The sequence below is a fragment of the Gossypium hirsutum genome, chromosome A08 (assembly GCF_007990345.1).
Source record: "Gossypium hirsutum isolate 1008001.06 chromosome A08, Gossypium_hirsutum_v2.1, whole genome shotgun sequence".
Taxonomy (NCBI): domain Eukaryota; kingdom Viridiplantae; phylum Streptophyta; class Magnoliopsida; order Malvales; family Malvaceae; genus Gossypium; species Gossypium hirsutum.
Window position 1 is genome coordinate 114,026,928 of NC_053431.1, and position 13,345 is coordinate 114,040,272.

The 13,345-nt window shown below is 34.4% G+C and overlaps 1 protein-coding gene across 1 annotated transcript; it reads right to left on the reverse strand.

Annotated features, from left to right (window-relative positions):
* Positions 1-322: 322 nt before the first annotated feature.
* LOC107939708 (phospholipase A1-Ibeta2, chloroplastic) lies at positions 323-2,164 on the reverse strand. The gene has a single exon (XM_016873073.1). It carries the CDS (start codon positions 1,985-1,987, stop codon positions 410-412), a length of 1,578 nt encoding a protein of 525 aa, XP_016728562.1. The 5' UTR covers positions 1,988-2,164; the 3' UTR covers positions 323-409.
* Between the last annotated feature and the right edge of the window lie 11,181 nt (positions 2,165-13,345).

Genomic DNA, 13,345 nt, shown 5'->3' on the forward strand with positions numbered 1-13,345 from the left:
CATGAGTAACATTAATAATAAAGCTGCCTCAAGATTTTCATACTCCTTAAAGGATCTGCAGCTTGAAGTAGGATAAAGCTTATAATTTCACACAATAATTTATCTCAACCCTTTTCCAATATTTGAGATTTAGTTACTTATATTCTTGGTTTTCTTTTTTATAGTATTACATATTAAATTATTTTATTCATAATTTACTATTCTCAAACATCCATTATATATATCTACATATATTATCATAGTTTTGACACTTTGGTTTAATTAAAATTAATTAAGAATTATTAAAGATTTCCTTTTGTATCAAGGGAAGGTCCTTTCGAGCTAGACAAGGCAATTGAGCACCATTTTTCATTTATCTGCAATTTCTTTTTTACATTACAATTTTGCTATCATATATGCAATGCTTAGCTCATCGAGAGGGACTAGGCAAACAACTAATCATAGAGATGCTAAAGCTATCCCTTCTTTCAAGGTTCAAGCTCAAGGCTTCGTGAGTGTACAATTGTTTCACATTTGATTTTTGGTTGTCAATCAATTTAGCTAAACTTCTCTTCGCATTTGATCTAAAGGGGCATTCCATTGATAGGAATCCATCCACCAGGTGTAGGTAAGCTTCCAAATCATGACAACATGCCACGTCAACATTTGGTTTTAGATAAGGCGACATTTTAGTGTCAACCTTTAGTTCTGTACCGACATGGGAGTATGCCCATGGATTGTAGTTTTCAAGCATGTTGAACACTCTAGCAAAACTTTCATTTCTTTGTTCTTCTTTGGGTTTATCTGGATCTTGTTTGAATCCTTCGTCAATGAATACACCTGGAACTTTTGTGATTAAATCTTGATTGTTTACTATTCGTAACACCTTAATGTTTTTCTCATTAAGTCGATCTGCAAAACCTTTATTACCTACTCGAGGTCCTCCAAAGGAAAACACAGCGATCGGGGGCACTTGAGGCGCACATGAACTTATTTCATCGGCAACTAAAAGAGACAGTGCCGCACCAAGGCTATGCCCAGTGATTGTAATGCTAAGGTTTTCTCCTTTGTACATTTCAGTTAACCTTTGCACTTCATCAACCACTGATTCAGCCAAGCTAGGGACGTGAGCTCCGGGTGTTTTGTGCAAGCTCAAGAATCCACGTCCAACCTTTTGGGTCGGGTTATCGGATTCAGAGATCTCTACCAGTTGAGCCCTAAAATTCTCGGTCCATTCCAAGCACGTAGCGGTTCCTCGTAAGGCAATGACAATATCCCTCCTTCCCATGCGTTGAATCTCCCTCTTATCATCACAAACCGCTACGAACCCCATCCAACTAGACCGTTGAGTCATCCACCCAAGGTTGGGAGCCACGTCGTCCACCCATTGCGGCAAACCGACCGATGAGGTTGCATAAAGGCTCTTGGTCACCTTGTAAGACCGTTCAGGCAACGACACATGTCTCGGTAAGGGAGCCTCGTCGGCTGACATGGCGGGATTAGAATGGAAACAATGGTAAGCAGCCTGAACAAATTCCCCATATCGAACCACTTCTCGCCTTAGATTCTCATCGAGCGGGTCGAGCAAACCAGACCAATCATAGCAACCGTGATACTCTCTCCAACGAGAGCCGAGATTGTTCCTTGGAGAATATTCCATGGTTTTGGATAAAAGCCGCTGAAGCCTAATTAAATTACGCGGAGACATGTCGTCAGCGGCACTCATTTCAGGCCAAATCCTCGAAAGATTAAGCCCTTCCAGTAAAACCTTACCTTTAGTCTCCGCCGACCCTTTACTGCATCCTTTCACAACTCCTTCTGGGTCGGTTTGGTTTGTTTTCTGGAGGAGTTTCTCAAGGTTGGATAGGTGCTGCCGAGTCGACGATGGTGCTGCTGATGAAGAAACAACTGGGTTTAGAGTTGAGTTGTTGCACATGAAGCTTGCACGTCTGGGTTGAAAGACGTGCAAGTTTGGAGCGGGAAGAGTCGAGTTTATTCCGATGTGCATTGAGATTAAACTGTGAATAAATAAACGGAAACGATATCCGGAAAAATGAAAGATTGGCTAAAACTGTGGAACAGCAAAAAGTGTTAGTCTAAGGCCTAAGTGGGATGATTGCAGATGCATGAGTATATATAGACCAAAAATTCCAAGGAATACCCATACTTGATTCCATAATTACAGAATAACAAATATTACTGTTTCCCCATCGTAGGGTATTTTCTTAGAAAAGTCGATCAATTTGACAGGAATTTGACGGAAAGAGCCTTTGGGTTTTGCCTCTTGTAATGGCGGTGAGTTTTTTTTTTTTTTTTTTTTTAATTTTCAGTTCTGACCCTTTTGTTAGTTGACAATGTTTTTACTTTAGTTATTTTATTTAGACTTTTGTGGCAAATCATAGTACTTTCGTGTACGAGTTATAAATAAAGTCAAGGGAACTACGATTCCTTTTTCTTACCAACAATTATTTTATAGATTTTAATCTAAACTAAGGAAATTTTGGATATTTTTATTATTTGTTTTAGTTTTTGTTTCCAATGTCATATATGAGGTCACCTCACCTCACCTCCTTTTTTCTTTTTTTCCAACTTTTATTTCTTTTTCCTAAAGTAACATAATATTCAAATTTACAATTTTTTTTTAAAGACTTTGGTAAATTCTTCCACCAACAATACCATTACATCTCATTATTCCTTGGACCTTTGCTTTTATCAACAAAATAAAGTTGGTCATCCAATGCAAATATCATTTTATAACATATGTCAATGCCATTACTTAAAAATATATTTCTAGTTTCGATTGAATTTGTGTCTCCAAATTTACTCCAATATAAATTATTACTTCAAATTCATTTTATACTTTTTGATTAATAAGAAAATAAATTCACCCATATTATTTTTTTAAAATTATGTAACAATTAATTTTATGTTATTTTAAATTAATATTTAAAATAATTTTCTTTATTAAAATTTTAAACATAAATAAATAACATCACATCATATATATATATATATAATTAAAACAAAATAACATATTACATAATTAAAAAAATAGGTTAATTGAGTTGGACACTGAATGTTAGAATTCAAGTTGAGATCATATTTTAACTATGTTTATTTTATTGTTGAACCAATTTTTTGAGCATAATATTTTTTATTAAACTATTTTAAATTTAAATAAGATTATAAGTTTAAAAAAATAATGCAAAATTGGAATTTTTTTTCCTTTTACACATGTTTGGGAAAAACTAGACAACTCAAAAAAGATAGATTAATGCTAGAAATATTCTGGTCTTTTGTTTTTGGTTTTGAAATTGTCTATAGATAATTTCAAAACTCACAAAGCAATATCTTCATTTCCTTTTATTTTCCTTTTTCAAAACATTAACAGAAAGTTAGGGTATATATTTGATAATAATAATAAAAAGGGATTAAGGAGTTTAGGCTAAAGCAAAGCAAACTTTGAATTTGGAATTTTGAGTTTTGAGTTTTCTCATTGAAACCTTGAAAACAGAGAAATTCCAGTCAAACAGCACTCTCTCATGTTTATGTGTAGCTTTTGATTTTTGCAATTTCAGATATGACTAAATTTCGAAAATAATCGTTAACTTTAAGGTTTGAAATCCAAATGTATTAGTTGTCACTTTTTAAGGATTTAATGTATGAAATAGAAAATTTTTATGTGGACCTAAATGGGATTTTGTTGAAATTTCAATGTCAAATGTTGTGAAATATGTTTCAAATTATGAAGGTTCCCTCTTGTTTCCAAAACACCGAAAAGTAGTAAAAATTTTATTTCATGTTACTATAGGAAAAACGTGATGTCCTTGTTGATTGTGGGAGTTTCTGTTGTAGGCCATTCGATACCTCACCTCCACTACTCACTTTACTCTCTAAAACTTAGTGATTTAATTTCTATTTGTATTTTCTATTATTTTAAAATTCCAATCATTATCAAATAATATATACTACTCACTTTACTCTCTAAAACTTAGTGATTTAATTTCTATTTGTATTTTCTATTATTTTAAAATTCCAATCATTATCAAATAATATATATTAAACAATTCTATTATTTCTAAAATCTGAAGCGATAAATATATCGTTATATGTGTAATATCATATCAGCTTATTATTTTTATATATTACTTACTAAAAATTCAATTAATGGTTGCTATTTGCATCTAAACTAAAATTTCAAATTCCGAAAAAGTATAAAGACTTAGAATGATACAACCAAAGAATATGGATTAAAAATATAACTGTACACATAATACATGACTAATAATTGAATTTAACCAAGTGGACTAAAATTGACCAATTTCTAAAAGTATAGAAATTAAAAATGATCAAACAAAAATACAAAAACTAAACCCATAACTTGGGTAAACTATAAGGACTAATATCAAAATTTAACATATATCGTTGTTGATAAACACAATTAGGGCAATATACTACATGTCCAAATTTCTCTAAAATGCTGGAAGAAAAACACTGATATTACTCATATACATCCTTGAGAATTTTCTTTTTGCGGGTTCAATACGAATATCGTGATCGAAAAACATTAGTGGCGATGGTGGGAGGGGACCAAAAAAAATACACACATATGATTATGATGCTCGCATACACTTTACACGAATGTTTATGTGATTTATAAATGTTTTAAACCTGTCGTTGGCCTTGGCCATGTTAATCCACCGACGAGGCGTGTTTGTTAGTTTGTTTGTTTATATAATTTGTCATCATTTTCTTCGTACGGTTGATATAAAAGCATTACTGAATAAAGTAAAAGAAAAGTTGGTGTTTTTTTTTTTAGTTTTCATTCACATGTACTTGATTTCTCCATTGTTGAGACTGGAAAAAGCTTCACTCAAGAACACGGTTGAAAATAATTTCGGATTATTATTAAAACAAACCAAAAAAGAAGTACCTATTTTTTGCACACTTCCACTATATATCCATTTGTTTTTCAAACGTGTTTGTCTTTCTCTTTTTTGAGATTCACAAAACCTAACATCTAAATTTACATCTCTCATCTATACTCATTAGTAATATATTACGTTCAATATATATATATAGTGTTTGTAATATAGTATTAAATTTATCATCATAACTCCAAATTATATTTTTTGTTTTTGATAAAAATTATGATTTGTACTAATTATACAGGTTGATTTGCCCCATTTGGCTCTTGAATGATGTATATTCGCGGGTGCATTATTTATTACAATAGATAGATATAAAAATTAGATAGACGAGTAAATTTTTTTGTAAAAAATGAGACATATTTAAAAAATAAGTGAAAATTTTCTTTCTCTTTGCTAAAAATAAGTCATGAGACCAATTAAGCCAGTGTATTGCTAATTTATATACTAAAACATGAGTAAAAAAGAATACTCCTACTAAATGTAGCATAAAACTTACCAATATCAAAATGTACCGATAATAGTTAAAAACCCTACATTCACCCATGAAGTACTCACTCTCTAAATTTATATATACTCGCGTCAAATTTTTATGGAGAGATGATAGAGTTTGAAGCCATTAAACCCTTTTATTCTTCTTATTGTTGGTTTGAAGTAGCTGTAATTGACTTTAGAGAGAGTCGGAGTGAAATACAGAGATGCAATTAAGACATTGATTCACAGCTCACATGTCTCCCAACTCGGGCAGAACCATGTGTTTAAATTTGCACAGTGCTATACTGCAACTGCATAAGTCTTTGGCACATTTCACACTCCATTTAATATGTTTAATTAATTGAAGCATGCATTTGGTGAAAATTGAAAGTTCTTTGGTCGTCATTCCTTTCCTCACCTATGTTAGTTGGATTCGAGTAAATGACAATAAATAAATTTATATTTATGTTAAAAACGACTGTCTGACATAAATAAATTTTAAAAACATGTAATCTTCGAATTAAGTTTCTATTTTGTTTAATATAGTTAAACTGTTACTTACTTTATAAATTTGATTCTGTTTAACGTGGAGGATGAGGTAAGAAATTAAGAGGTCGCAAATGGGTTAGCTCCAAAATCATACTTTAATCAACACATACAAGCGAAAACGGTGACTTAATGAAAAGAGTATTACCATTTTCAAAAGAGAGATCACCGACCCTAAAATAACTTCTACATGAAATATGAAGCAAGGTGGATTAAATATTGTTTCCTTTGAGAAGAAAATTATATGAACCTTTATCATTAAAGCAAATTGCTATTAAATATTGTTGATAGTCTCATTGGTTGTGAAAGTTGAGTTTCAATGCTTTAAGATGTTGTTCAGTACTTGAATCAATAAAGGGAGATGGAAGAAAATGTTGGTGGAAGTACAGAGCTTAAAAAAGAAGAAGAAAAGATTGTGTTAAGGCATGCATACTTTTGAAATATTTATGTCGAAACCATTTTTAAAAGTTTGAAAAAAACGGGGATCGACTTTAAAAACGAATTAAGGAGTCACCACCAATCTTTTTAGTTTAGGTGTGATCGGATCACTTAATAAATCATTTTATTAAAATATGGGTTTTGGCCTACGAAAAAAAATCAAGAAATGAGTTCGGGAGTCGGTTACGTACGAGGAAGGATTACCACTCTCGTAATGCCCAAAATTGGTACATAATTGACTAATTTATGTCCTAATGTTGAAAATTTAAAAAAACATTGAAATACGATCCCTTTAAAAGTACGTGCACAATTCGAGTTTGTTAAGATTCACTCGTTCCAAAGGAATTAAATATCACATTCAGCACGTTAGGACACGATATTTTAAACTTCCAAAAAAAACTGAGATCACCTCATGATTTTCAAAACACACAAAACAACTCAAGTTGGATTTTAAGATTCACTCGTTCCAAAGGAATAAAATACCACATCCAGCAAGTTAGGACACGATATTTTAAGCCTCCAAAAACTGAGATCACCTCATAATTTCCAAAACACGGGAAACAACTCAAGTTGAATTTTAAGATTCACTCGTTCAAAAGGAATAAAATACCACATCCAGCACGTTAGGACACGATATTTTAAGCCTCCAAAAACTGAGATCACCTCATGATTTCCAAAACACGAAACGAAAATTTTTAAAAGGGTATTCGGTTATTTGGTCCAATGATAAATCGAAACCCAACACATTAGGGCACGATTCCTCGAATTTCCAAACAAGAAACATTGCCTTGATTTGTGAAATTTCAAATAAGCGATTACAAAAACCGAGTCAAAATATACTTGCTTGATTTGTTTGAAATAAAGGACAATCGATATTAAGTGAATATGAGAATTATAATCATGATACAACAATAAGAAATAGAAATATAATTATATGTATAAAACAATAAATTATGGAAAAAAACTCATAATACATAAGACCATATGAAAATCAGGAACCATCGCAAAACAATTCAAAAACCCGTATGAAAAATATATAAAGGAATAACACATGTTAAAATTCAACATAATTAATATGTACACAAAAACTGATAATACATAAACAATTATTAAAATATATGACATACAAGAAGAAATTAGAAATAAATAGCATATAACATAATTTCAAGTAAAACAAATTGATGTGACTAATGACGCATGTAGGGAAAAAAAATATTAATAATGCATATAAAAAGATACTAAAGTATTCTAAATAAATAAAATATACAATTAAAAATAAGATCCTTAAAAAAAGCCCAAATTATACATAAATAAATTTTAAAGAGAAAATATTTACATAAAATAATATGAAAACAATAATGTATATAGAATAGGGCTAATTTTATAAAAAATTATATATGTATAATAATAGTATATAAAGGTATTTTAACCATATATTATACAAGAACTTAAAATGATACTACATAAAATAGAATTTTAAAATAACACTTTACAATTTGAACAAATAAAAAATAAGGTAAAATTATTAAAGTAGCCCAAAATGTATGTTTAAATAATATTTTTTTTAAAAAGTTGAATGCTAAATAAATTAAAGAAGTAATGGATTATACATGTTGAGATGGAAAAAAAACTCAATTGAAATAAAATTAAACTAAATGGGACAATTAATAAATAAAATAAGCCGTTAAAAACCAAAATCAGGACCCAAATGTAGCGCGTGTAAATTTGCAAGGACCGAAAAAGAAAATAAACCATGCCCCAAAACAATTCCTTTTAGCGCGGACTGAAATGAATGGACGCTCAAATTTCTGGGAGAATTTAAAAAAAACAGAAAATATAAACAAGCTTCAATTACAAGTCAGTGCAAGAGGGGAGGGACTAATCGCGCAAATTAACCATTCAAAGAAATTATGCGCATAGACCAAGTCAAAAAGCTGTCTGTTCCTTTCCCCAATGCTATTTCCTTCTATTACTTAACATCTGCTTTAAAAAACCTAAAACATTTCCATCATTTTCCTTTCTCAGCCGAAAGGGCAAAAACCCAGGCCCTCTTCTGCTGCCTCGCGCACTACTGTAGACGGCCACCAGAAGGCCGAAAATTTCCCCCTTTTGCTAGCAAATCAAAAGATATGACTCATCTCCCTTCTACAATATATTATTTTGTATTTCGTGAACTCAAATGAAAATAAAAAAACAGAATAAAATAATGATGCACCACCTTGAAGTATTCTTTTCACTACTCTTGGATTCTTCGTGTGTATTTTGTATTCCAAAAAAAAAATCTCCCCAACAAATGAAAATTCGTGGCCTTTTATAGCCAACTTTACAACGGTTTCTTCTCTTCTACTAGTTACAAGTATGGTGAACGTGGGGCGTGGGTCGTGTTACATGCGAGTTGACCGGACATGCGAGGTGGAGAGCGTGGTGGCCGCATTCGTGCGGCGCATGGAGACCTAGGGTTTCTCGAAAACCCCAAAACTTTGGGCCTATCAGGCCTTTATTTTTGGACCCAAGTCTTTGTTTTTATGAATTGGGCCTGCTGTAACTTAGGTTCAGACTATTGTCTTTTGTCTATTGTATGTATATGGGCCCGAGCCAAAATTGGATCTTACAGCTGCCCCTCTTTGCTCATTGTTGTGTAACGAGAACGAAACAAAGACCCTAAAAGGACCAATTTTGCCCGGTCTTGCCAAATCTTCTACTGTCTTTCTTCAAGTAGTCTTTCACAACTTCAGGAAGATACTGTTTGTGACTTCAACTTGCTCCACTGTAACTTCAGAGAGATAAAGTTGATGGCTTAAATCTGCTCCATAGCCGATACATGGGGATAAGACTCGCCATTTTTTATCTGCTCCATAGCCGACACATAGAGATAAGATCCGCAATTTTCAGTCTGCTTCCTGCAACTTCAGGAAGATAAGACATGTACCTTCAACCCGCTCTCTTGTTACCTCAGAGAGATAAGGCTGGTGGCTAAAATCTGCTCAATAGCCGATACATGGAGATAAGACTCGCCATTTTCGATCTACTCCATAGCCGATACATGGAGATAAGATCTGTAATTTTCAGTCTGCTTCTTGCAACTTCAGGAAGATAATACCTGTATCTTCAACTTGCTATCTTGCTACCTTAGAGAGATAAGGCTGGTGGTTAAAATCTACTCCATAGCCGATACATGGAGATAAGACTCGCCATTTTCTATCTGCTCCATAGCCGATACATGGAGATAAGATCTGTAACTTTCAGTCTGCTTCCTGCAAATTCAGGAAGATAAAACCTGTATCTTCAACCTGCTCTCTTGTTACCCCAGAGAGATAAGGCTGGTGGCTAAAATCTGCTCTATAGCCGATACATGAAGATAAGACTCGCCATTTTTTATCTGCTCCATAGCCAATACATGGAGATAAGATCTGTAACTTTCAGTCTGCTTCCTGCAACTTCAGCAAGATAAGATCTGTATCTTCAACCTGCTCTCTTGTTACCTTAAAGAGATAAGGCTGATGGCTAAAATTGCTCTATAGCCGATACATGGAGATAAGATCTGTAATTTTCACCGATATCGCTACACTGTCCTCTAGGAAACATGCCCTGCAGACTCGGTTTCATGTCTATGTGCATGCCAAATGATTAGAATGCTATGACCGAAATGAATCAGATGCACCTAACCAAATGTGTTATGAATGATATGAATGTAAAAACGAAAATGATTTCTTTTCTTTTTTTTTAAAAACTTTAAGTGTCATCACTCATTACTCATCAGAGCTTTATTACCATCGTATTATGCTGCCTTCTTGCTCGACCAACATTTCTCAACAAAACCTGTAGAAACAACTCATTTTGCTTAACTGGTTTGCCTCATTGCAACTTCAGGGTCTGTTTCATTGTACTTCTAAAACCTAAGGTTTATACCATCTTCAAAACCCCATCTTCCATCAATTCGGTCTATTACCCCACTCCCCAGGCACCATGACCAAATGTGTACACCCGACATTACATTAATGAGGAATATCATGATCCCCTCTTATGTTTTGGTTGACACAATATCCTGCTTTATTCAATCAATATCTTTGATTGAAAATCTGAAGAGATAATCCCAATTTGAACACAAATATTCCACCCCTAAGTTGGGTAAGCTCTAATCAAAAGTCCTGTTTCAGGTTTTTGTACCATTTAGAAACCTCCAGAGTAATATACAAAACCTCTTTTGTAAAAGTATTATTAGTCCATTAACCGTTATTTCAATACAAGCGCTCGAACATAAAGATAAAGATAGACAAAATTGAAATTTATTAGGAACAAGATTCAAGAAGAATAGATTAATCAAGGGAAGCAAAAATTGCCAGAGTACAAAAATAGGTAAAGGGGAACAAAATGAACGCCCCAGATATCGCAGACTAAGCTCCTCCGTATGAACTCCACGAGGACCATTTTAAGCTTATCATATGCCTAGGAGATCTAACATATTCTGTTGATGCCTCAAGACATGCGTACTTCCTCTTCATTAATTCCAGCATAGCAAGACTACCACCTACCCCATCCTTGGTCAAAATTTGAATTGCCCTTTTCGGGTTTTCAATTCAAAACCCTTTTGGTCTCAAAGCGCCCTTTGCAGGTTTTCACCTCGGCTTCTCCTTCTTCTTTTTTCTTCTTCTTTTTTTTAGGTGCCCTTTGTAGGTTTTCACCTCTTAAGTGAAGTACTTCTTGACTGAATCCGTATTTACTGGGTTAGGCATGCTCCTACCATCCATCTCAGTTAATATCAGTGCTCCTCTAGAAAAAGCTTTCTTTACCACGTAAGGTCATTCCCAGTTTGGCATCCATTTCCCTCTGAAATATTTTTGCATAGGGAGGATCTGCTTCAATACCAAGTCCCCCTCATAGAATACTCTGGGGTGAACCTTTTTGTTGTAAGCTTGCATCATTCGCTTTTGGTACATTTTCCCATGACAGATAGCCCTCAGCCTCTTTTCTTTAATCAAGTTCAGCTGATCATACCAGGACTAAATCCATTCTGCTTCGTCTAGCTTCGACTCTGATAAAACTCGGAGAGAAAGAATTTCAACTTCAATAGGCAAAAATGCCTCCATCTCATAGACCAACGAGTAAGGCGTTGCCCCGATATAAATTCTGACAAATGTTCGATAGGCATAAAGAGCAAATGGTAACTTTTCATGCCAATCCTTGTAGGTCTCAGTCATTTTCCCTACGATCTTGTTGATATTCTTATTGGCTGCCTCAACCACACCATTCATTTTCGGGAAATATGGTGACGAGTTGTAGTGCTTAATTTTGAATTGCCTGCAAACCTCTACTATCACACCGTTATTCAAATTCAACGCATTGTCAGATATGATCTTTTCTGGCATTCCATATCGACATATGATCTCCTTCTTCAAGAACTTGCTGACTGCTGACTTTGTGACGTTGGCATATGAAACAGCCTCTACCCACTTGGTGAAGTAATCGATGACCACAAAGATGAATCGATGTCCATTAAAAGCTTTCGGTGAAATCAGCCCAATAACGTCCATGCCCCATATTGAGAAAGGCCACGGAGAAGTCATGACATGAAGGGGTGAAGGAGGCACGTGGATCTTGTCACTATAAACTTAGCACTTATGGTATTTCTTGGCATAGCTGATGCAATCTCCTTCCATTATGGACCAGTAATACCCGAATCTCATAATTTGCCTGGCCATTGTAAACCCATTGGCATGCGTCCCACAGACACCTTCATGGACTTCTTCCAGGATTTTTTTAGCTTCAACAGCATCAACACATATTAACAGTACCTGATTTTTCCTCCTTTTATACAATATTTCTCCATCTAAGACATAGTCACTGGCTAGCTTTCTCAACGTCCTCTTATCATTTTCAGTTGCCTGATCAGGATATTCACGGCTTTTAACATATCGTAAAATATCATGATACCAAGGATAATCATCTCTCTCTTCTTCGTCGTCTATACTGCAACAATGAACTAGAGCCTCATAAATACTCATCTGGATCTGTTTCACATTATCTCGTCCATTTCCTTTGATCATAGAAGTTAACGTAGCCAGAGCATTTGCCATTTGGTTTTCGTCTCGTGGAAGATAATAGAAAGTGATATCATCAAACACCTTACTTAAATCCCAAACTAGCTCACGATAGTTGATCAAATTTGGGTCTCTTGTTTCCCATTCACCTTTAAGCTGATAGATCACAAGTGTAGAATCTCCATACACCTCTAACACATTGATTTTACGTTCAATGGCTGCATGGATTCCCATGATACATGCCTCGTACTCTTCCATATTATTTGTGCAATCAAAATCCAATTTTCAAGTGAATGGATAATGATCTCCATCTGGGGATATCAGGACTGCCCCAATTCCATTGCCAACAGCGTTTGATGCTCCGTCAAAATTCAGTTTCCACGGATGATTTTCTGAAGTGTCCTCTTCGATAGTTGCCACATACATTAGATCTTCATTAGGAAAATCAAAGTTCAAAGGCTCATAATCTTCTAAAGCTCTGCTGGCTAGAAAATCTACTATTGCACTCCCTTTCACAGCCTTCTAGTTCACATAAACTATGTCGAATTCAGAAAGCAGGACTTGCCACCGGGCCATTCTTCCACTTAGAGCAGTTGACTCTATCATGTACTTTAAAGGGTCCAATTTTGAGATTAACCAAGTCGTATGGTACAATATGTACTGCCTCAATCTCCGAGTAGTCCAAACCGAAGTACAACATAGTTTTTCAATTGGCGAGTATCTCATTTCACACTCAGTGAATTTCTTACTGAGGTAGTATATCATATTTTCTTTCTTTCCCGTCTCACCATATTGACCGAGCACACATCCCATTGAATTGTCAAATACTGTCAAATACAATATCAACGACTTACCAGGGCTAGGTGGCGTTAGCACTGGGGGATTGGTCAAATATTGTTAAACCCTGTCGAAGGTTTTCTGGCATTCATCATCCCATACACC